Genomic DNA, 25715 nt, shown 5'->3' with positions numbered 1-25715 from the left:
TTATATTGGTGGTTATTGTGCTGGCTGTTCCTAATCCCCAACCTCCAATCATGAAATGGATACTTTGTGTCACAGCGTATACACTGCGGGAATGGGCATGTGACAAATGATTACTGCTTAGTCTGCCCACATTTTTTATTCCCTCAGTTGATCATTTTCCTGTAACCATGTGGATGTAGCACCAGACTTGTGCATTACACCATACAAAAAATAATAATGAATTAAAAGACCCACAACCTTCATCAGATGGCTAGCACATACCATCCTGCAACTTTGACTAAATACATTGTGTACTTAGTCAATGCATTAAGGTTATCTTGAAATTGAAAACACCTTTAACCCCTTAACTGCTGGTTGCATGTGATGTAACCGCAGCCAAAAATGCTTCAAGCTGGCAAGGTCGCATTACATGCGACTGCCCCGCCTCGCTGCCTCCCCCGGCTTTTGCAGAGGATATCTGTTCTGCACAAGTTCTCTTTTCCTGCAGCGCTAAGCTAGGGGAACCTCCTTCCAGTCAATGTTCTTTCAATTCCACCAGAAACCGGTTAATTGTGTAGTGCACGCACAGCGGTGGCACAAGGCTGGCGGCGGGACGGAGAATGAACCTTTGAAGTTGGTTGAGCACCAGGGGGTCACATAAGACATGACACGTCACCGTTTCTCGTCACTCTGGAAACATTCCTTTCCATTTCATATGCACCTTAATGCCCCCAGTAGTATTGCCCCTTATACAGTGCCCCTTATACAGTGCCCCCAGTAGTAGTCCCCCTTATACAGTGCCCCCAGTAGTAGTTCCCCTTGAGCAGTGTCCCCTATACAGTGCCACTTTTACAGTGTCTTTAGTAGTAGTGCCCCTTATGCAGTGCCCCCAGTAGTAGTGCCCCTTATACAGTGTCCCCAGTAGTAGTGCCCCCAATAGTAGTGACCCTTATACAGTGTCCCCAATAGTAGTGACCCTTATACAGTGTCCCCAGTAGTAGTGCCCCAAATAGTAGTGACCCTTATACAGTGTTCCCAGTAGTAGTGTCCCTTATGCAGTTCCCCTTATAGTGTCCCCTATAAAGTGCCTTCAGTAGTAGTGCCCCTTAAAAAGTGCCCCCAGTAGTAGTTCCCCTTATGCAGTATCCCTTATACAGTGCCACTTTTACAGTGTCTTTAGTAGTAGTGCCCCTTATGCAGTGCACCCAGTAGTAGTTCCCCTTATGCAGTGTCCCCTATACAGTGCCACTTTTACAGTGTCTTTAGTAGTAGTGCCCCTTATACAGTGTCCCCAGTAGTAGTGACCCTTATGCAGTGCCCCCAGTAGTAGTTCCCCTTATGCAGTGTCCCCTATACAGTGCCACTTTACAGTGTCTTTAGTAGTAGTGCCCCTTATACAGTGTCCCCAGTAGTAGTGCCCCCAATAGTAGTGACCTTTATACAGTGTCCCCAGTAGTAGTGCCCCTTATGCAGTGTCCCCTATACAGTGCCACTTTTACAGTGTCTTTAGTAGTAGTGCCCCTCATACAGTGTCCCCAATAGTAGTGCCCCTTATGCAGTGCTCCCAGTAGTAGTGCCCCTATACAGTGTCCCCAGTAGTAGTGCCCCCAATAGAAGTGACCCTTATACAGTGTCCCCAGTAGTAGTGCCCCTTATGCAGTTCCCCTTATAGTGCCCCCTATGCAGTGCCTTCAGTAGTAGTGCCCCTTATACAGTGTCCCCAGTAGTAGTGCCCCTTATGCAGTTCCCCTTATAGTGCCCCCTATGCAGTGCCTTCAGTAGTAGTGCCCCTTATACAGTGCCCCCAGTAGTAGTTCCCCTTATGCAGTGTCCCCTATACAGTGCCACTTTTACAGTGTCTTTAGTAGTAGTGCCCCTTATGCAGTGCCCTCAGTAGTAGTTCCCCTTATGCAGGGTCCCCAGTAGTAGTGCCCCAAATAGTAGTGACCCTTATACAGTGTCCCCAGTAGTAGTGCCCCCAATAGTAGTGACCCTTACACAGTGTCCCCAGTAGTAGTGTCCCAATAGTAGTGCCCCTTATGCAGTGCCCCCAGTAGTAGTGCCCCTTATACAGTGCCCCCAGTAGTAGTGCCCCCAATAGTAGTGACCCTTATACAGTGTACCCAGTAGTAGTGTCCCTTATGCAGTTCCCCTTATAGTGCCCCCTATGCAGTGCCTTCAGTAGTAGTACCCCTTATACAGCGCCCCCAATAGTAGTGACCCTTACACATAAAGACACATACACAAGACAATACTATACTTACCTTAAGCCCCACTCCTGCCGCCGTCCGACTGCTCCGTTCTTGGACTGAGCAATATGGGAGAGACATAATGATGTCTCTCCCTTCACCCACTGCGGGAGTCGGAAGGCGGAGCTCAAGAGTCAAGATCTCAACGTTTTGTACACTGTACTGACACCCCCTGCCGCCAGGTCCGAAACAGCGCCCAGGGCACGTGCCCTGCTCAATGACGCAATTTTCACTGAATCGCGTCATTATAGCCCCGCTCCCTGCTTTACGATACCGGTAATATCGGCATTATGAAGCAGGAGGCGGGGATGCAATGGCGCGATCGCTCCGGCACGCCCCCACCCTCCCTGCTGCACCGACCTGGAAGCCCCCTCCCAAAGGGGTCTGCCAGAATGTCGGTAAGTATGCGTCACCACCAGAACCGGAAGACACTGCATCAGCCTCCAGGCCAGGTAAGTCAATAATAGACCAAAGGGATGTTTTGTCGGTATTCTAATCATATTATTTCATCAGTGTCATCAAAATATACCACATCATAAGTGTGTGGTTTTATAAATAGCAATGTACTTGTAGCAGCACCAGTATTTCCAGCAGTATAGGAACATTTACTTATGTGTAATATAAGTAGACTTTGTGATACCTCAAACAGTTTCCTAGTCATAATGAGTAAATAAAATGCAATGATCATGAAAGTCATACAGTGATAAAATATGGGAAACTTCTGCTTTTCTGCTCTGGGGAAGGCAGACTCTGATTTTACTCATGGACACCCTACACTTATCACGTGCTTTGTTTCCTTGAAATGATAGGGAACTTCTAGTACTTTGGATGCGTCATACACTGGGTCGCTAGTAATCATGCCCGGCATTGCAGGTTTTTTTTTCCCGTCTTTCATCTCTGTCCCCCTCACCCCCACCCCCTCTGTCTTTTTCTGCACTTATTTGTGGGTAATTTAATTGACCCCTTAAATGGGAGGAGGCACAGAGCAATATACTCGTGATTTTACAATAACTGTGTAAAATAAAATAAAAAAAGCCAAAAGGGTATTTATTATTATCATTTATTTATATGGTACCACAAGTGTTCCGCAGCACCTTACATAGTACATAAACAAATAAGTGAACAAGAAATCAGTGACTTAGTTACAGTACAATACAATGCAGGACAAGGGCATGGTTTATACACTGCTGCATAAGCAATCATAACACTCAAAATAAGCAGCAGGGCATAAGCAACAAGTGCTAGGTGCCCTTGTGGGAAGTAAGGAGTAGATGAAAGTATAAGTAAGGAGAAGCACATGAGGGAAGAGGGCCCTGCTCTTGAGAACTTACATTCTAATGGGGAGGGGCAGACAAACAGGCGTGACACAGATGGGGTAGACAGGGAGGAAGCAGAATGTAGCAGCGGGTTAGGATGAGAGCTGGAAGGCTTTGATGAAGTAGTACTGTAGGTCTTCAGAGTCCGTTTGTAGAGAGTTGGAGAGTCTGATAGGGAGAGGGAGAGAGTTCCTGAGGTAGGGAGCAGCACAGGCAAAATTTTGGAGGTGGGAATGGGAGGAAGTAATTAGTTGGCAGGAGAGGTAGCATGCATTTGTTGAGTGAAGTGGGCGGGTGGGAGTGTGATAGGGTATAACCATAGGTCTGCCTAAACACAACAATATCTGAAGTACATCTGACTGATCATTCTGAAATTTGCACATTAAATGACAAAATACACAAATCCATCTGTTAGGGATCATACAATAATAGCAGCCACACACGCTGCATATTTACATCCAACTTCAAGATGTGGCCCATAAAATACTTGCTTTTTTTTGAGTGGCGATAATTAATGGGCACCAAACAGAGCCATTCAATTGTTTTGAGCACCCATTAATTATTGTGCTTGTCACACCCAAAAGCACTTGGTTTAAATCGGTTAAACCCTTAAACAGGGGGCAGATTATACCCAAATACATATTTAGTCGGATTGACAACAATGAAAAAATTAAGCCTAGTGTGTTTTTCTGTCCATGAGGTAGGGAATATGGATTAATAAAGGGAAGAGAAGAAATTCCTTGGGCGGGCCACTCAATGATTTGGTTAAATTGTAACGTTTGTTATTGAAATGCTAAAAAATGATGTCAGGCTAAAGCTGCATACACACGTAAAGATTTTCTGTCCAACCATCCAACTAGATGATTGGTTGGAATGAAAATCTGGTAACGTATGGGAGTAACTGATGATCAGCAATTTGCTCCTAAATGCCAGAAAACAGATGAAAATGGTCGTCAGACAAGTTTGTTAAATGTTTGATCTAAACAATTTGTTCAAACAACAGTTTTTGTCCATTTTCCGGCGTTTGGGAGCAAATTGCTGATTGTCATTTACTTTCATACCTTACCAGATTTTCATTCCAACCAATCAACTAGTTGGCTGGTTGGACAGAAAATATTTACGTGTGTATTCAGCTTAACTAATCAAAGTGTCACTAGTATTCTACTAGTGAGAGGTATAGTGTGGGCCACTTTCTAAGTGATTGAGTGAAAATATAATCAGAAATTAACAATTAAGTATATTTTTTTAACTACACTGGTCAACATGCTTTTTATCACAAGAAAACTGAATAGTGACTCTATGCAGTTTTATATTCTGAATTCAAATATGTGATGATCATTTTTCCTTTAGACATGGTGTGTTTGTCACAGTTTACCTCTTTTCCACCAAAAAACTGGGTCCGACCTGGGTTTTCAGACATGGTTCCAACCCAGGTCAGACACCGTTTACGCAGCACCATCGATCTGGGTTATTCTTAGGTCAGCCCCGTTCACACTGAACCTGTATCTGCCCTGCTAAACTTGTGAGGTCATAAAAATGGGAGGTGACTGCTCCACAACCACCAATCAGCTAATACTCCTTTTACATCGGAGCTAAAACCTGGGTTTTTGAAGGGTTAACCCGGGCAGCTCCCTGGTGTAAAAGGGGAGAGAGTTGGATCGCCGGGTCGAGTGACCCGGCAATCCAACCCAGGTAACTAGCAGGGTTTAACACGGGCGTAGTCCGTGAAACCCTGCTGTGAGAACAGCGCACTCCAGGTCACGATGACCTGGAGTGCGCTGCTAGCCGGCCGATTGGTCCGGCTTCAGTGGCACTTGGAGATGACGTCATCTCCAAGCGACCACTTTCACTCCACAAAAGCCGGGTCTATGCAGACCCGACTGCGGTGTGAGCGGCGCTGACTCGGGAATATCCCGAGTCGGCGCCGGCAAAATTCCGGGTCTGATCCGGATAGGAACTTTGTTCCAACTCCGGGTCAGACCCGGAATTTAGGTGGAAAAGGGGTATTATTTTAGGCATGACCCAGGTCGGATAACCCGGGATGCACCATTTACACTGCACCATTACCCAGGTCCATCATGGGTCCAACCCTGGATTGCCCGGGATATTTTTCAGGGACCCTTTTACACTGAGCTGCGACCCGGGTAAACCCTACAATAACCCAGGTTTTTTCTCTGGTGTAAAAGGGGTAATACTTTTCTTTTTTCAGATTTTAGTGTTCTTTATGGGCTGTCATGCACGTTTGTTCTGTTATGAAGGCTCTTGGACATCAACACCGGCCAGATGAGTGGTGATTGTTCATAGACTCATGAAAAGTTAGTTTGAAGTCTTTGCTTCTACATAACGGCAATAAGTTCCCATCAATACCTGTAGCGCATGCCGCTGATATGAAAGAGACGTATGAAAATATGAATATTCTGTTATAAAAAAATCCAGTATGAAAAATATAACTGGAATATCTGTGGTGATTGAAGGCGATCGCTTTATTGCTTGGTTTGCAACTTGGGTACACTAAATTCAGCTGTTTCTGGTGTGAATGGGACAGCAGAGATAGGAAGTCTCACTACATTAGAAAACAATGGCCTAAACGTAAATTTCTTATTCCTGGGCAGAAAAATAGGTTAAATACCCCTTTAGTAGATCCTGAAAAAGTGTATTTACCTCCACTGCAAATTAAACTGATGAAACAATTTGTAAAAGCAATTGATAAAAACTCTGCTACCTATATGCATTTTAAATCTAAATTTCCAAAAGTAATACCCCTTTTCCTCCAAAATTCCGGGTCTGACCTGGAGGTGGAACAGGGTTCCTATCCGGATCAGACCTGGAATTTAGCTGGCGCCGACTCAGGATATTCCCGAGTCGGCGCCGCTCACACCGCAGTCGGGTCTGCATAGACACGGCTTTTCCGGCGTGAAAGTGGACGCTTGGAGATGACATCTTCAAGCGCCACTGAAGCCGGACCAATCGGCCGGCTTGCGGCTTACTGCAGGTCATCAAGTCCCGGAGTGCGCCGTACACACAGCAGGGTTTCACGGGCTACGCCTGTGTTAAACCCTGCTAGTTACCTGGGTTGGATTGCCGGGTCACTCGACCCGGCGATCCAACCCTCACCCCTTTTACGCCAAGGAGCTGCCCGGGTTAACCCTGCAATAACCCTGGTTTTAGCTCTGGTGTAAAAGGGGTATACGTGATGCAAAACTGATAGAAGGAATTTTAGATAGAAGGAATTTTTACAGGGACACAAATAAGATCAATGATGGATGATGAAAATGTTCAGAAACTGTGAAATCCACTGTGCAGCCTGTTTGTCATTCTAAAATGTCTGTTCTTGTTTTCTTGGAAATAATAAAGCAGAAAATTACCTACCCGCCAACATGTCCCGTTCCATTAGGTACAAAACACTCTGCTCCTGGACTTCCCACCTAATGTATGATTGCAGCCACTTGTGTTGAGCTAGGTAATTGATGGGACAGGTATTTCCACACAGGTGGCTGCAATCATAAGTTAAGAGGGAAGTCCAGGAGCAGAATATTTTGTACCTAATGGAATGGGTCATGTTGGAGAGTCGGAAACTATCGTGATATATTGACTGATGTAGCGAATTCATATACAGCTATAGGATGCAACATGTCTTTAAAACTTCACTTCTTGGACTCCCATCTAGGGGTATATTTACTAAAGTGCAGGTTTTTAGAAGTGATGTTGCCCATAGCAACCAATCAGATTCTAGCTATTACCATCTAGAACAGTGGTTCTCAAACTCGGTCCTCTGGACCCCACACAGGTCACGTTTCCCAGGTCACCCAGCAGGAGCACAGGTGTATTCATTACTCACTTACCCATTTCCCAGGTCAGCCAGCAAGAGCGCAGGTGTATTCATTACTCACTGACACATTTCCCAGGTCACCCATCAGGTGCACAGGTGTATTCATTACTCACTGACACATTTCCCAGGTCACCCAGCAGGAGCACAGGTGTATTCATTACTCACTGACACATTTCCCAGGTCACCCAGCAGGAGCACAGGTGTATTCATTACTCACTGACACATTTCCCAGGTCACCCAGTAGGTGCACAGGTGTATTCATTACTCACTGACACATTTCCCAGGTCACCCAGCAGGAGCACAGGTGTATTCATTACTGACACATTTCCCAGGTCACCCAGCAGGAGCACAGGTGTACTCATTACTCACTGACACATTTCCCAGGTCACCCAGCAGGAGCACAGGTGTATTCATTACTCACTGACACATTTCCCAGGTCACCCAGCAGGTGCACAGGTGTATTCATTACTCACTGACACATTTCCCAGGTCACCCAGCAGGAGCACAGGTGTATTCATTACTCACTGACACATTTCCCAGGTCACCCAGCAGGAGCACAGGTGTATTCATTACCCACTGACACATTTCCCAGGTCACCCAGCAGGAGCACAGGTGTATTCATTACTCACTGACACATTTCCCAGGTCACCCAGTAGGTGCACAGGTGTATTCATTACTCACTGACACATTTCCCAGGTCACCCAGCAGGAGCACAGGTGTATTCATTACTGACACATTTCCCAGGTCACCCAGCAGGAGCACAGGTGTATTCATTACTCACTGACACATTTCCCAGGTCACCCAGCAGGAGCACAGGTGTATTCATTACTCACTGACACATTTCCCAGGTCACCCAGCAGGAGCACAGGTGTATTCATTACCCACTGACACATTTCCCAGGTCACCCAGCAGGAGCACAGGTGTATTCATTACTCATTGACACATTTCCCAGGTCACCCAGCAGGAGCACAGGTGTATTCATTACTGACACATTTCCCAGGTCAGCCATCAGGTACACAGGTGTATTCATTACTCACTGACTCCCATCTAGGGGTATATTTACTAAAGTGCAGGTTTTTAGAAGTGATGTTGCCCATAGCAACCAATCAGATTCTAGCTATTACCATCTAGAACAGTGGTTCTCAAACTCGGTCCTCTGGACCCCACACAGGTCACGTTTCCCAGGTCACCCAGCAGGTGCACAGGTGTATTCATTACTCACTTACCCATTTCCCAGGTCAGCCAGCAAGAGCGCAGGTGTATTCATTACTCACTGACACATTTCCCAGGTCACCCATCAGGTGCACAGGTGTATTCATTACTCACTGACACATTTCCCAGGTCACCCATCAGGTGCACAGGTGTATTCATTACTCACTGACACATTTCCCAGGTCACCCAGCAGGAGCACAGGTGTATTCATTACTCACTGACACATTTCCCAGGTCATCCAGTAGGTGCACAGGTGTATTCATTAATCACTGACACATTTCCCAGGTCACCCAGCAGGAGCACAGGTGTATTCATTACTGACACATTTCCCAGGTCACCCAGCAGGAGCACAGGTGTATTCATTACTCACTGACACATTTCCCAGGTCACCCAGCAGGAGCACAGGTGTATTCATTACTCACTGACACATTTCCCAGGTCACCCAGCAGGAGCACAGGTGTATTCATTACTCACTGACACATTTCCCAGGTCACCCAGCAGGAGCACAGGTGTATTCATTACCCACTGACACATTTCCCAGGTCACCCAGCAGGAGCACAGGTGTATTCATTACTCATTGACACATTTCCCAGGTCACCCAGCAGGAGCACAGGTGTATTCATTACTGACACATTTCCCAGGTCAGCCAGCAGGAGCACAGGTGTATTCATTACTCACTGACACATTTCCCAGGTCACCCAGCAAGAGCACAGGTGTATTCATTACTCACTGACACATTTCCAAGGTCACCCAGCAGGAGCACAGGTGTAATCATTACTCACTGACACATTTCCCAGGTCACCCAGCAGGTGCACAGGTGTATTCATCACTCACTGACACATTTCCCATGTCACCCAGCAGGTGCACAGGTGTATTCATTACTCACTGACACATTTCCCATGTCACCCAGCAGGAGCACAGGTGTATTCATTACTCACTGACACATTTCCCAGGTCACCCAGCAGGAGCACAGGTGTAATCATTACTCACTGACACATTTCCCAGGTCACCCAGCAGGTGCACAGGTGTATTCATTACTCACTGACACATTTCCAAGGTCACCCAGCAGGAGCACAGGTGTATTCATTACTCACTGACACATTTCCCAGGTCACCCAGCAGGAGCACAGGTGTAATCATTACTCACTGACCCATTTCCCAGGTCACCCAGCAGGAGCACAGGTGTATTCATTACCCACTGACCTATTTCCCAGGTCAGCCAGCAGGAGCACAGGTGTATTCATTACTCATTGACACATTTCCCAGGTCACCCAGCAGGAGCACAGGTGTAATCATTACTCACTGACACATTTCCCAGGTCACCCAGCAGGTGCACAGGTGTATTAATTACTCACTGACACATTTCCCAGGTCACCCAGCAGGTGCACAGGTGTATTCATTACTCACTGACACATTTCCAAGGTCACCCAGCAGGAGCACAGGTGTATTCATTACTCACTGACACATTTCCCAGGTCACCCAGCAGGAGCACAGGTGTAATCATTACTCACTGACACATTTCCCAGGTCACCCAGCAGGTGCACAGGTGTATTAATTACTCACTGACACATTTCCCAGGTCACCCAGCAGGAGCACAGGTGTAATCATTACTCACTGACACATTTCCCAGGTCACCCAGCAGGTGCACAGGTGTAATCATTACTCACTGACACATTTCCCAGGTCACCCAGCAGGTGCACAGGTGCAGTCATTACTCACTGACACATTTCCCAGGTCACCCAGCAGGAGCACAGGTGTAATCATTACTCACTGACACACTTCACAGGTTACTCAGCAGGTGCACAGGTGTACTCATTACTCACTGACACATTTCCCAGGTCACCCAGCAGGTGCACAGGTGTATTAATTACTCACTGACACATTTCCCAGGTCAGCCAGCAGGTGCACAGGTGTATTCATTACTCACTGACACATTTCCCGGGTCACCCAGCAGGTGTATGCATTACTCACTGACACATTTCCCAGGTCACCCAGCAGGTGCACAGGTGTATTCATTACTCACTGACACATTTCCCGGGTCACCCAGCAGGTGCACAGGTGTTTTCATTACTCACTGACACATTTCCCAGGTCACCCAGCAGGTGCACAGGTGTATTCATTACTCACTGACACATTTTAAAAGATCCACAGGTGGAGCTGATTATTTCACTGATTCTGTGAGGAGATCTGGAAAACATGCACTGTTTGGGGTCCAGTGGACCGAGTTTGAGAACCTGTGGCCTAAAAGATGCTAGATAAATGTTAAGTAGAATCGGATCATCTCCACTTCTAAAAACCCACACTTTAGTAAATATACCCCCCAGAATTCCTCCCAGTAAATCTTGTGGCTGTCAGTGATGAGCATGGTGAGCGTTTCCTTCAGCAGATTTCTACGATGGAAAAGAGGTACCAAGGGAAATGGAATTCCATTATGCTGGCTGACTATTGCTGGACTATGAAGAAAGACATCCCAAAGGGAAAATATGCCTGCAAATCATCTACAACTTTCTAAGTCGGCCAGAATAAGGTGTGTATTTATCATTAAAGCTGCATACACACACGATTTAGTAAATGAACGATTTTAATAAACGATTTTCTTTCATTGTTTCAAGGGAAAAATGAACGAAGTTTACTAAAATCGTTCATTTACTAAATGTAATTAACTATTTTTTTGAACTACAAATGTTTTTGCATATTCCCTTACTGAAAATCGTTGAGTTGGTCAGTCTGACTGAACTACAAACGTGAACGCACATGAACGATAATCGTTCATTCTTTTAACTCAGAAAGTGAACGATGTTTTCAACGATTGAACAATATCGCTATAATCGTTCAAAAAAATCGTGTGTATGCACCTTTAGACTTAAGCAAGTGCTAATGTAATAAAACGTTAGACATTGTCAGAAAAAAAATAAAAAACCCTTCCCGACGGAAAAGAAATCTAAAGCCATAATTTAATTCAGCACGAAAAATACAGTTATGGTGCATACACACGATCAGATTTTTCCTTCAGATATGAACGATAACGATTTAAAAATCGTTCAGTCGTTCATATCTGAAGGAAAATCGTTCATATCTGACATGCCTGAACGATGGACGATCAACGATGCGCGTTCCCGATGGTCAGATAACGATTTCTGACATCTGATGTGTTTGCAGTCAGACTTGGACGATTCCATTCATTTTAATGCAGTCAAAAATCGTTCAATCGTTCAAATCGTTCAATCGTTCAGTCGTTCATCTGACAAATCTGACAAGTCTGACAAATCTGACCGTGTGTATGCTCCATTAGACTCAGTTTATTTAGTTCTTGTGAAAGAAAGGTTTATTTTTGTAGACCAGTGCTATTAATAAATTTGAGTATACAGTGGATCTATACTAAAATCCAGGCATATACACACAGCACAGCCATAGCGCAAAATGAAGCACTGAGCAGTCAACACCTCAGCCGACTGAGTTGACCAGTGACTGTCACTGTGTGTACTACCACGCACGCCTATTTATCAGCTCGGCCTCACTAGCGTGAGGCGGCCCTTCAGCCATGTGACCGCCCCCAGGCCAATGAGGTGTCCGCGCCTGCCATGGCCCACGTGAGACTTCTGGCGTCCGTAGCGGAGGCGTCACCTCGTGGTCGGAAGCGGCTTTTCTGCCAATCGCCATTTTGGAGTCGGGCACCTGGCTCAGAACACTCCAGGTCAGTCGGACAATAAAGAGAACTTTGCAGGAACATGGCGGAGGGGTAAAGTGGGTTTGGATCCTTGTTCCCCGTATTGTAGGGTATGGAGTCGTCAGAGCTTCCCACCAATCGCCTGCCTCCTAGCCATGTGACGTCAAGCGGCACCCGTGTGTACCACTTTGTTATGAGGTTTCGGGCTACCCCCTTTTTTTTTTTTTTTGACAGTTTGCTGCCCTCATCTCTCCAGCCAATCCCTGCCCCGTCCTGGCAAAAGCGACAGGGTTTTACTGTAGCCACGCCCCCATGCTTCATTTGCATCCATTTCCCTTATTGGCCGGCAACCCTCAAAGCACCGGGCGTGACTTCTTGTCAGCACCTATCGGCATCAGCCCTTGCCCCGCCGCAGCCAATCAGCGCTCAGTCCCAGCGCCGTCTCCAGTCCAGTCACCGAGGTCCCCAGGCTGCCCGGGCTCCGCCTGCGCAACAACGCCGCCCGCGTCACTTCTGGTTCGGTCCAAAATGGCGCCCGCAGCGCCCGTTGCCCTGCTCCCTCCGTGAGCGCAGCTGAGGCAGAGACTTCCTGCCAAAGGGGGGGACTGCGTGACGCCACTTGCGCGACAGAGTGACGTCAGCGAGGCGGAAAGGGGGCGGGGGTCGAGTTCGCGAAGCTTTTTTTTGTTTTGTTCTTTTTTTCTTTCTTTTTGACATAACTGTTCTCTCGCCAGCAACAAAGCCTGAGGAGGAGGAATGGGGGCGCCGGTGCTGGGGTGAGCGGTGGGTAAGGGTGGGTGGTCGCTGGTGCCCTCAAGCTACAATGCTGTGGTGTGTGTGTGTGTGGGTGCCGTGTGCTCCCTGTCTCTGGGGTGGGCAGGTAGGGATTAGTAGGGATCAGCACCACGGCCAGCAAGCAGTGGATGGCAGCATAGCCTGAACAATGCAGCCATGCCCAGGGGCTCAGGGATTTGCTGCCTCTCCTCTTAAGTCCTGTGTCTCCCATTGTCTCACTAGATTGTCAGCTCTTCTGGTCAGACCTTTCTGTGCCCCCATCACACGCAAGTGGCCGGTGTGCTGAGAGTACCCTCACAGTCCACTCATAGTCTGTATATTACACTTACTATTGCAAGAGAGCGTGTGGCCTGCATCAAAGTTACCCTGTATTATGCCCACTTGCCCTGGTGTGTAGGAGGGCATCGCCGCCAGGTCTTGCCCGGCAGCAGTGTTTCCCTGGCACAGCTCCCATCTTATATATCTGTTTATGCCTTGGAGTTTCCATATTTTCCCATAAAGCTGTTTAATGGTCTCGTGCACAGATACCTGATGGGAAATACCCGGTGTGCTGTAAACTTACCTTAGGTTGTGGGTAAAGAATAAAGATGTGTTCTCAGCTCTGGATGTAACTTGTTGCTTGAAGAGATCCTAAAAATCTATTTTATATTGCTTGTCAAAGTAATTCTTGCCTTACGTTATGTGTATCTGCGCTTTTATAGGACGAACGGCCACATTTTGTTTTTGGGGTATTTGAGTTATTCTCCTAAATTGAGTTTTCTTTAAAAGAGGCACTTACTTAAAGCCCATTAACGCAGTTTTATTTAATAGAGGTGGTTCCCTGGCCTAAATAAATATTTATACCTGCCATGTTTTTTTTTTTTTTTAATAATGTGTCTGTTGTATTTTTAGTCTGTTCATTTCATGGCTTGCTTAGTATAGTGCTGGTGAATGTGCTGATGCGTTACAAGAATAGACATTTATATTCTAGAACAGCGTTTTTCAACTAGTGTGCTGCGAGCTGTTGTCAAGTATGTCGCAGCGGTCAGCTCAGCAGACTTGTACTGAAGTCTATTTTATTCCTGAGGAGGTCAATGTAGTGTGTTTTTTCCAATGGAGGCCAATGTAGTGTGTTTTATTCCTGAGGAGGTCAATGTAGTGTGTTTTTTTCCAATGGAGGCCAATGTAGTGTGTTTTTTTTTTTTTTTCAGTGGAGGCCAATGTAGTGTGTTTTATTCCTGAGGAGGCCAATGTAGTGTGTTTTATTCCTGAGGTGGCCAATGTAGTGTGTTTTTTTTCCAATGGAGGCCAATGTAGTGTGTTGTTTTTTTCCAGTGGAGGCCAATGTAGTGTGTTTTATTCCTGAGGAGGTCAATGTAGTGTGTTTTTATTCCTGAGGAGGCCAATGTAGTGTGTTTTTATTCCTGAGGAGGCCAATGTAGTGTGTTTTATTCCTGAGGTGGCCAATGTAGTGTGTTTTTATTCCTGAGGAGGCCAATGTAGTGTGTTTTTATTCCTGAGGAGGCCAATGTAGTGTGTTTTTATTCCTGAGGAGGCCAATGTAGTGTGTTTTTATTCCTGAGGAGGCCAATGTAGTGTGTTTTTATTCCTGAGGAGGCCAATGTAGTGTGTTTTTATTCCTGAGGAGGCCAATGTAGTGTGTTTTTATTCCTGAGGAGGCCAATGTAGTGTGTTTTTATTCCTGAGGAGGCCAATGTAGTGTGTTTTTATTCCTGAGGAGGCCAATGTAGTGTGTTTTTATTCCTGAGGAGGCCAATGTAGTGTGTTTTTATTCCTGGGGAGGCCAATGTAGTGTGTTTTTATTCCTGAGGAGGCCAATGTAGTGTGTTTTTATTCCTGAGGAGGCCAATGTAGTGTGTTTTTATTCCTGAGGAGGCCAATGTAGTGTGTTTTTATTCCTGAGGAGGCCAATGTAGTGTGTTTTTATTCCTGGGGAGGCCAATGTAGTGTGTTTTTATTCCTGGGGAGGCCAATGTAGTGTGTTTTTATTCCTGGGGAGGCCAATGTAGTGTGTTTTTATTCCTGAGGAGGCCAATGTAGTGTGTTTTTATTCCTGAGGAGGCCAATGTAGTGTGTTTTTATTCCTGAGGAGGCCAATGTAGTGTGTTTTTATTCCTGAGGAGGCCAATGTAGTGTGTTTTTATTCCTGGGGAGGCCAATGTAGTGTGTTTTTATTCCTGGGGAGGCCAATGTAGTGTGTTTTTATTCCTTTTTGGGGGCAAAAAGGGAAGAGCTTTTTGAGGTTTTGTTTCTGGATTCAAAGAGGCATTTTTTATTATTATTTTTTATTATTAATTTTGTTTAAAGGTAAAATGTAACTTTTTTTTTTACCTTTAAAAACAATTGCAGCTTTAAATCCAGCGACCAAAATCACAGAAAACACTGCACTTTTGGCGAATCAGAAGATCTTACATTTGGCCCCTGGTGTTTTGGTTTTTGTTTAGATTCATAACTATATTCTTGATCTCATTTTGTGTTGATAATGATTGCAACTTTGATTTTCGGTGTGTATAATACCATCTGAAACTTACGGGCTAGGAGTATCTACTTCGTAAATGTTTATATCTGTGGTTATATTTATACAAATAAGTGCACAGGTAATTGTTCATAGAGTGTGCTGTAATGCATTTTTTTGCCTTGCTTTATAAATTATAAACCTATGTCTGTTTGATCTGGATTACAGCACCACTTCTGCTTAGGTAACTGTCCTCCGATTGTTGTGTATTGGTGTTTTAAGTATCAAAGCCTAGGATGCTCATTATGTTAGATTGCATTACATTTACAACCAAACATGTACAAGCTACCTCCACATACTATACCTTACACCTTCTGTCTGAACTAGTTATTACAAGCTGGCTCAAATAACATGCTTAGGAGGAAATTAATTAAACCTAAACCTTCTAAAGAGTGTAGAAGTTGCCCATAGCAACCTGTCAGAGACTAGCTGGCATTTATTAAATCCATTTCATAAAATAGTACGTAGAAGCTGATTTGTCGCTATGGACAACTTCTCTATTTGTCCACTTCTCTACTCTTTAGAAAGTATGATACATATCCCCTTTAGTGTAGCATATATTGGTTAGTGTTTTTGCAGCCAATGGTTTACTTCAATATGCTTTTCATTTATAAAACATAGGGACCAAGTGGTGGTACGTGCCCAATGTGCTATAAACAGGGCTATTTGACACGTACATCGAACCTTGGTATGTATGAAAGAAAACGTAGATAAAAAAAATCACTTTTCTCTACGTTATCTGCAAACATCTAATGATTTAGTTGTTGGCATACTATTATATGGCGATGAATAATCATTCAGATGTTATTAAAAAATGTTAAACGCACTTTTGTTGATAATCGACTAGGCTTTGGGTCTTGCATGGATCGCTATCCTCAGCCACCGGAAAGGTGGAGAGTTTTCTCTCCCCATTCCGCGGGCCGAGATGTTCATATATCTTGGCGTTATTGCTTCCTGTTTTTCCTCGTTAAGAGATGAAACAGGAAATGCTATAGGCACACGATAATTGCCACTATAGTAGATCTGTCTCCATATTCCAGATTAATTGTAATGCTGTGTTACGAGATCATATATCATAATTCTGTTCTTTCTAGACAAAAGTGAGTATCATAGTATAATCTTCTGTGACTGAAAGCTGTTCTTGCATAAGCAAGTAGTCTATCCACCTGAGGAAATCTTTATTACAAAGAAACGCATTAGTGTAGTGAAAACTGCGGAACTGTAAACTCGTGTATTTGCTAAAAGATACATGATATTTCCGGCCTAAATGATGACATATTGGACATCATTGCCATATACCTCTGCTGTAATTGTAACATGAACCAGATTACAAGTCAGAAGGTTGAGCAAGCACTAGCCGCAGGAGAGCCAGAAACATCGGGTGGATATGGCAAGTTCTGTTACAAAAGGCTTAAGCTGCATTACGATATCGTTCCGTGTGTATGCAAGACATTGTTAACGATATCGTTCATCGGCCGTACTTGCAGGCAAATCTGACGATATTGTCAGATCCTGGGAGTTCGGGGATACAGTCGGTGACGTCACTGAACAGTATAGTTAACGATCACGTCGGGAACGTCATTAAGCCCGGCAGGTGAGGGGACAACACTGAACGATATCGCTCATGGAGCATTTCGTTCCGTGTGGACCTGGCTTTACTCTAATCATCCTGCACACTTTGTGCAAGTGCCATATCACCTCTGTTTTTCCAACAGTGTTTGAAAGTACTGACTTGCACCTGTTTGGTGGCTAGAGACTGCTTATATAAGAATATCTTTTATTCCCAGCAGAGATGGTAATGTGATACTCATTATTGTTGAGAGAAATGAGAGACTAGCATTATAGCATAAAAATGAATTTGAATCTACCTGAGCTACTTTGGTATCATTTAGACAGCGGTTACATCAGCAGCAGAGTGATCAGTAATAATAAGATATTTTCAGTGCCAAAAGAGTTTATTTTTACTATGCCCAAAATTGCGGTAGACCACCACGAAGGGTATATTTACTAAAGTACGGGTTTTTAGAAATGGAGATGTTGCCCATAGCAACCAATCGGCTTCTACTTAAAATTTATCTAGCACCTTCTAGAAGATAATAGCTAGAATCTAATTGGTTGCTATAGGCAACATCTCCACATCTAAAAACCCGCACGTTACTAAATATGCCCCCTAGTCTGAACTGTAGGAATCCATGACATCTACCAATTGCACTACTTTTGAAGCAGACAGAAATATCATTGATTAAGCGTCTTGCTTCTTCTCTAGCTCAGTTTAGAAATATTTATAATTAGTGAGCTGAATAAATTGTATCCCTGAAAATACCTGATATGTTTATGCATGACTAACTGTAATTAAAATGACTTATTGACACTCATAGGCTGGCGCTGCAGAAATGTACTGTGTGGATTGGTGATTAGATATACAGGGGTGTGGCCAGTGATATTACAATAACTAAAGTGATTGCACTCTCATAGTGTTCACTCTAGCTCCGGCGGCAGGCAGGGTGCCGGGGCTAGAGAGGGCAACTTTGTGCACGCGGGCGAAAAGGGTGTGTGTCTATAAGACGCGTCCCCTTTTTCATCATACTTGGGGGCATGCCCGGCACTTACGGACATGCCGGGCAGCCCCCAAGCGCTGCAGACAGGGAGAACAGATGCTGAGCGCATGCGCCCGGCGTCTATACTCCGGCGGTGACCGGGTCACCGCACATTTCTCCACCCGCAGGACACTGCATCCCGCGGGTGAAGACTGCACCCGCAGCCTGTGAGGGCAGGGTGCTTTTTGCCCTCCAGAAGGAGGGCAGGGTGCCGCACCCTGCTAAAACAGCCTAGCGGGAACGCTACTCTCAGCTTTTTGACCTGTGTCAGACCTCCATTAGGTCACTGTGTACTGAAGATATGAGTGGAATGTCAGCTGTACTTGGTAGGCAGTTGTAAATTAACATTGAACAGTGTACTGTATGTTCACGTTGTTTCAGTTTTTGTTTTCGGGGGCCCTTAAAGTAAACTTCAGGTTGTCTGCTGGAGTAAACTAGAGGAAACGCAACCAGCAGAACTAATTATAGAGTTATTTGTATTGCATAGAGTCGTTCTTAAGTATGGGCAGATGTCTTGGATGTAGTAACTAAATAAGCCATTCATTTTAACCATGTGGTCCTCCCTTTCTCCTGCAGGTAACTAAATATTGCATTGGAAAGACTCGTACTCTCACCATTGTGAGGTGGGAGATTGAGAGAAATGGAAGACGCGAAAGTGCGTTACAGCCGTAGACTGGTGAGACACTGTTTTATATGCTGTCTCTTGCGTAATGTTAGCTTTTTAAAGATATATTTATTCTGCACATGCAGTCCGCAATATCTGTTGTGTCTGGCCTAATAATATTCTGACTAGGATTGATTATTGGGCGAGTTGCTAAACGGGGAACAGAGAATCCTCTTTTTACCTCGACCAAATTGACCATTCAACGTGAACCTTGTTGCAGTGACCACTTGTGTGCTCACCTTTAAAAAAAATAAAAATAAATAAACATTCTAGGCTTTCAAAACCAAAGTTTGACTGCTACGTATTGTAATGAGAGTAGCATAAAAAAAAAAAACCTCCATAGAGCAGTATTTGAAAATTAAAAAAAAGTCCTATATGTTCCACATTAACCGTTATGTCACCCTGCTGAAAATAGGCAAAGCAATACATTTACTGGGCAGCAAAGTATAAGTCTTGTACCCATAGACGTTTATGTAACAGGCTCCCAGAATGACTGAAGCTGGTCACACACCTAGAGATTATATTTCTTCTTCGGGGTCCATAGGGATCCACAGGGATACCATGGGGAAAATGTGGTTGGAGTGATCCAGGCACCAAACAGACAAGCTTTTAGCTCCCAGGATGCCTTTAGTCCTACTCCATATATACCCCGCTCCCGGCCACAGGCATTCAGCACCTTTGTAACAGGCCACTGCTCAGGCAGTCCCAAGCTTTTATGTTTTTGAGTTAGCAGTACTGAGTGTCTGTATTAAGACGCATGCACTGCGACTCTGTCTACCTCCACCGGGCCGCGACACCAGTAACGTCTCTGGTGATTCCGGCGGGTCACGGCAGAGCTTGCTACCAGCGATGCTGAGGCCCGGACGGCAACCGGACGTACAGAGGTGTCAGGTAAGGTGATTTTTCATTTACAGGGAATCACGCGTGGCAGTCCTTGCTTCTGGCGCTGGAAACGCACCGGAAGCCACTGCAGTAAGGGCCCGGTGCGTCTGCTCCCTCACTAGACTACCGGTGCCTTATCGTCTGACACCTGGGATCGGCAGCAGACTCTTCTGCTGCCATGAGGCCAGCGTACCCGGCCGGTTGATGCAGCTCAGGGGGGGGGGGAGGCTCTCGCCTGGCAGCTCCTCCCCCGACGCAGATCCATCAAAGGTTTTCCTGCATCTGGGTCGATCCTCCTCACTTACAGTCCACTATTGGTGGTCTCTGAAGCGATTTGGTCTGAGGAGGTTTTGGGTCAGTCTCCCTGTATACCTCTCCCTCAGGTCAGGTATGTGGTGCTCTATATCCTAACAAGTCTTGTATTTGAGTAGTTAATTCAGAGTCTATTGCAATTAAATTGCATATGCATTGTATGGGACTGTTTGCTAGCTGCTGTGTTGATACTGCTTTTTATTTCTGACTGCCGGTAATAACTATTACTGTTTTTTTTTCTCTTGATCCCCCTGGTACAGGTGGATGGGGTTTTTTCTGTGTACTTCATATATACTAATATTTGTGAAGGCTGTCACATTACATTGTTATCTTTTATTATGGAATATGCAAAAGGGAAACAGGAGGTTGATGCCTCTGTGCTGGTTTCAGGTAAATCCTGTTTGTCCCCTCAGAACTTTATACAGGATGGTTGGTGTGCTGTATGTTCTAAAGAACCACATCACCAGTCTACCAGCCCTCATTGTCTCAGGTGATGAAGCAGCTAGTGGATCATTTGGCTACTCCTACACTACCTCTTTTAATGGGATACTCACAGCATGCTATGTTTGTTCCTCTTATACATCCTTCCTGGATGGATGTTTATACACACTCAGGTCAGAGTATAGCTCAGTCGGCTGTTACGAAGAGACCGGTAGGCGCTTAAGCGGACGTTAGTTTATCAGTCTGCTCAGCTTGTAGATTCAGTTGCATCATCGGAGGATCAGATGATGCGCTGGGTTCTTCTCCAGAGTCTAGCTCTGGAGAGGAGGACCATCATTCTACAGTGGATGTCTTTTCTTTGGTGAGGGCGGTCAAATCAATTCTAAGTATACAGGATGATGAACCGGCTCGTAGAAAGAAGGCTCCAGTATTTAAACACCAGAAGGTGGTAAAACCTGAGTTTCCTAAATCTGGGGGGTGGGCGGTCAGCTCACTGAACTGATGGAAGAGACACGGAGTAACCTGGATAAATGGAAAGATTAGCATCTTTGCATCCTTTCCCCGCTACTGAATGGACTAAGTGGGATGTCCCTCCTACTGTGGATTCTCAGGTGACACATTTAGTCAGGAATGCTACATTGCTTATTCAGTCAGCATCTCCTCTTAAAGATCCTACAGACATGAAAATTGAAACGACTTAAAGCAGTATTTTCATCATATAGAGCTGTTACTCGACCAGCTGGGGCTTGGGTGTCCAAGGCTATTGAGGAATGGACGGGGTCATTGGAAGATACTCAACCAAATGCTATAAGAGAACAGCTGACCTATATCTCCCACATACACGAATCTGCTCCTATTTGGGAGAAGCTGCAATAGATGCTGGGCTCAGCTTCTAAAGATCAGCAGCCTCAGTTGCGGCTCGTAGAGCCTTTTTGGTTAAGGTCTTGGAAAGCAGATACGGGATCAAAAAAGGAATCCTTACTTTTGAAATATACTTTTTGAGCTGGCTACTCTGGCAGCTTCAAATTATGCAGGTCTGCCATCAACCGCTACATAAAATTTTAGGAAGTCTTCACAGTACCACTAAGCAAGCTAAGAGGTCCTGGTCGGCCAGACGTCCAACTTCTAAGCCGGACAAAAACCCTCTGCCTGATGGGGCGGGCCTCCTCCTGGTGGATCCCAGACTGGGAGGCCGACTAATTCAATTTGCGGACTACTGGCATCAAATAACGACAGACTCCTGGCTCCGAAAAGTGGTTTTTCAGGGGTATGCTCTCACTTACCGGAGACATTCTCCCCAGAAGTTTTTTGCACTGACTCAGGAACTTGGTCCTACAGGAGGCCATTTACTCCTTGTTGCAGGCAGGGGTGATAATCCCGGTTCCTGTGATGCAACGGGGAAAGGGTAATTATTCCAATTTATTTTTGGGTCAGAAACAGAATGGGTCTCATCGGCGTATTCTAAATCTGAAAACCCTCAACAGGGTTATCCGTGTACCCAAGTTCCGTATGGAAACTCTTCAGTCAATGGAACCTGGGGATTTTTTTTGGCTTCACTGGAAATTGATGTGCCGATTAAGCCATCTCACCAACAATTTCTAAGGTTGCTATCCTGAAACAACATTAACAATTTTAGGCACTGCCCTTTGGGTTCTCGACGGCCATGCGGGTCTTGACCAAAATAATGGCAGTGATGAAGGCCTATCTAAGGCTTCAGGGAATCAGAATACAGCCATACCTGGGTGGGTCTTCTGATAATAACATAGTCTCCAGCGGTTCTACAACACCATCTCCAATTGACATTGCCTGCCTACAGAAGCACGGCTGGATAATCGATTCCAAGAAATCTTCTCTGTCTCCAATACAGTGGATGGTACATCTGGGTGCGCTTCTGGATTCTCGTGCACAAAGGGTGTTTTTGCCAGAGGACAAGATTGTGGCCCTGTCGTTGTGAGTACGCAAATTGCTCCGCAATCAAAGGGTATCCTCTCCATCAGCGATGCAGGTCTTGGGGTATATGGTATCCACCTTCAACATGGTGGAATATGCTTTGTTCCACCCCAGGCCTTTGCAGCAATTGATTCTCTCCAGATGGAATGGACAGTATCATCGGTACCATCATCCTTCTCACTCCGGAGATTCATCTCCCTTGTGGTAGCTACATAAGCATCATCTGGATAAAGGTCACCCATTCTGGATCCAAGATGGGGTGCTTTTCACCATGGACGCCAGTCCTCGTGGCTGGGGAGAGGTGACAGGTCATCGCACCTTTCAGGGAAAATGGACAAATCAAGAAAGTCATCTGCCCATAAACATTCTGGAGCTTCAAGCAGTATACAAATCACTCATCATGGCACAGGACCTGCTCCAGGGCAGGACGGTCCAGATCCAGTCTGACAACGCAACCACAGTAGCCTGTCTCAATCCTAATGGAGGCACGAAAAGTCATGCAGCCATGAGGGAAGTGACAAACATTCTCGTTTGGGCAGAACGTCATCTTCCGGCTATCTCTGCAATATTCATCCCAGAAGTCCTCAATTGGGAAGCAGATTTCCTAAGTAGTCAGGACATACACGTCTGAGAGTGGGTTCTCCTCCTAGGGGGTTTTTCAACTCCTGGTGGACAAATGGGACCGGCCAGACATAGACATAGACTTCATGGCATCACGTCACAACCACAAGGTCTCCAGGTACTGGTCCAGGACCAGAGACCCCTCAGCCGTCTTCAGGGAAGCACTGGCAGTAAGATGGGACTTTTAGCTGGTGTGTCTCTTTCCCCCGATTTGCCTCCTCCCAAGGATCCTCAGGAAATTCAAGCAGGAGGGCGGAACAGTAATACTAGTAGCTCCTGCTTGGTCTAGATTTAATTGATTCACGACATACGGAATCTATCCATAGATAGTCCGTTTTCTCTTCCTCTATGGCCGGATCTGTTAGTGTAAGGTCCCTGCCAGCATCCGGACTTACCTTGTCTGTCCTTGACGGGGTGGCTCCTAAGGCTTTCATCTTGCGAGCCAAAGGTTTCACCAGCTCTGGCTCTGTGATTTTAAATGATGCTTAGGGCATGAAAGCCTTCCTTTGCCTGCATCTGTTGCAGAGTTTGGCATTCTGTTGGGTGTTCCTACGAGAAAGTATGACCCTAAAGTTTTAGGGTTTCCTGAGTACTCATTTTTTCTAGGCTGGGTTAGACTTTGGTCTCTGCCTAGCTGCCCTGGGAGTGCAGGTTTCTGCGCTGTCAGTCTGGTTCCAGAAGGGAATTGCTTCTTGACCGGATGTTAGAATCATTTTTTTCAGGGGTTTCTCAGAGTTCAGCCACCTTTTGTGGAATCCCGGCAGCAGTGGAAATCCCGATCGTCCCCAGGTAAGTGCTTACTAATCTAATTCCCCCCCTAACCCTCCCTTAGGGGTGCCTAAACCTATCCCCCTTCCCCGCTGCTTAACCCCAAGTCCCCCGGGGGGTGCCTAACCCTAACCTCCCCTCCTTCGATCGGGATGCTGGGCGTCAGTCTACCGGCATATGTCTAATGACAGGCGTTGGCATATTAACGCCTGTCTTTAGACCCTTGCTGGGATTTGACAGTTGGGAAGCCGGCTGTCAGGATTGGGTCCGCCGGCTTCCCAACTGCACACCCCTTTTGTAGCACCGTGGGATTTGTCTTTGGTTCTCAAGGGGCTACAAGCTCCCCCATTGGAACCTCTGGACTCTGTAGATTGGAAGAGGGTGACAGTGAAGACTTTTTTTTTTTTTTTCTTCTTGCTATCTTTTCTGCATGCAGAGACTCTGATTTGGCAGCAATTTATTGTTGCTCCCCATTTTTCTCACCAGGTTAGAGCTGTCCCTTGTACAAGGGAGGGTTACCTTTCTAAGGTAGTGTTCAGTCGTCATGTTAATGAATAAGTTGTGGTTCCATTTTTTTCAGTCCTTCAGATCTTTCTGTAGGTGAAATCTTCCTGCATATGGTTCATGCTCTCCGTAGCTATGTGGAGCGTACAAGCTCTGTTAGAAAATCAGATACTCTCTTTGTGCTATATGGTTTTCAAAAACGAGGTTGGCCAGTCAACAAACAAAAGTGATGTCCATACTTGAGCACAGATGGTTAAATCAAAATAATTGACATACTAATTTAGTCACCTGTGCTCAAGTATGGCTATCCTTAAAACCTGGACTGTTAGTGTGCATTGAGGACCGAGGTTGGAATCCCTGCAATAGAGGATAGTTACAGATTCACTTCATTGCCTGCTACCAAGGAGCTTACAATCCATATTCCCTACTTTTCAGCTCATTGTAGGCAGTACAGTGGACAGTGGTTAGCATTACTGCCTATCGTGTTCCTAGTAGGCTGTTTTAGAGGGGCGCTGCGACCTGCCCGATTTTAAAAGGGCAAAATGCGCCCTGCCATTTTGGTGTTGCCACGGTAAAGCAGCCTGCCCTGAGTCTTCCCCAACTGCAGGCCACAGTGTCCCGCGGGTGGGAAAAGTTGCCGTGACCGATCACCACTAGGTGAATAGACGCCGCATGGCATCTATTCACCTCGCCGATCGGCCACGTGCCTCCCCACAAGTCTGCCCTCCCCACTTTCTAGCAGGAACACTACTCTATAAAGCATTGCCTTAGGAAAAGAGCTCCACTTGTTAAAAATGCTGTATATGACTAAGACTCTCTGGGCCTGGTTCAGACCCGCTCACGAGCGCTGAGCACTCGCAAGCGGGTCGATGTTGGCCCAGTGCGCATGCGCGAGTCCCGGATAGCGACGGCAAGCCATCGCTATGGGTCTCGCTACAAAGGGGGCGTGCTGTCGATGGTAAGTGACAGCACGCCCCCTTTGGTGGGCGTGCTGGGGGCTTAGCTGGCCAGCCTGAGGCGTTCCCATGGGAGCGCCTACCGTCTGGGGCAGGCCCCACTGACATCGCAAGTGATTTCAGTGGGAGTGCTTTGGGCTCTAATAGAGCCAAAAGTACTCCAGGGCTTGCGGCAACGAGACCCTCCCACAAGGGTCTCGTTGCAAGCCCGATGGTCGCGATGGTCTTGACCATCGCGACCATCTTCCTGGCCGCTCGCTATAGCTGTGGGTGGTCACCCACAGCTATACGAGCGGCCAGGAGGCCGCTCTGAATCAGGGCCGTCCTTCTGAATTTTTAGAGTGAGCGCTCTGTCAGAGCATCCGGCTCTGAATCACTGCCTCTGTTCCTATGGTAGGTCTCAGACCATACATTATACATGTTTTCTAAGAATGAACAAAAGCACTGTTCTGTAGTCTT

At 45.9% G+C, this 25715-nt stretch overlaps 1 protein-coding gene across 2 annotated transcripts in view; it reads left to right on the top strand.

Moving 5' to 3' along the window:
• Window positions 1–12258: 12258 nt before the first annotated feature.
• Window positions 12259–25715, top strand: part of KDM2A (lysine demethylase 2A) — an 80096-nt gene continuing 66639 nt past the window's right edge. The window contains exons 1-2 of one of the 2 annotated variants that reach the window (XM_088449838.1): window positions 12259–12278; window positions 18735–18834. In XM_088449838.1, the coding sequence (XP_088305964.1) occupies window positions 18799–18834 (36 nt within the window). In that variant the 5' untranslated portion in view covers window positions 12259–12278; window positions 18735–18798. Of the gene's footprint in view, window positions 12279–12732; window positions 13028–18734; window positions 18835–25715 lie in introns of those variants that run through there. The other variant, XM_088449837.1, reaches the window with a different exon arrangement.

Source organism: Taudactylus pleione, unplaced genomic scaffold (genome assembly GCF_031769625.1).
Source record: "Taudactylus pleione unplaced genomic scaffold, aTauple2 ptg000497l, whole genome shotgun sequence".
NCBI lineage: Eukaryota > Metazoa > Chordata > Amphibia > Anura > Myobatrachidae > Taudactylus > Taudactylus pleione.
The sequence above is the reverse complement of the archived record's forward strand: the minus strand, read 5'-3'. Positions and strand labels throughout refer to the sequence as shown.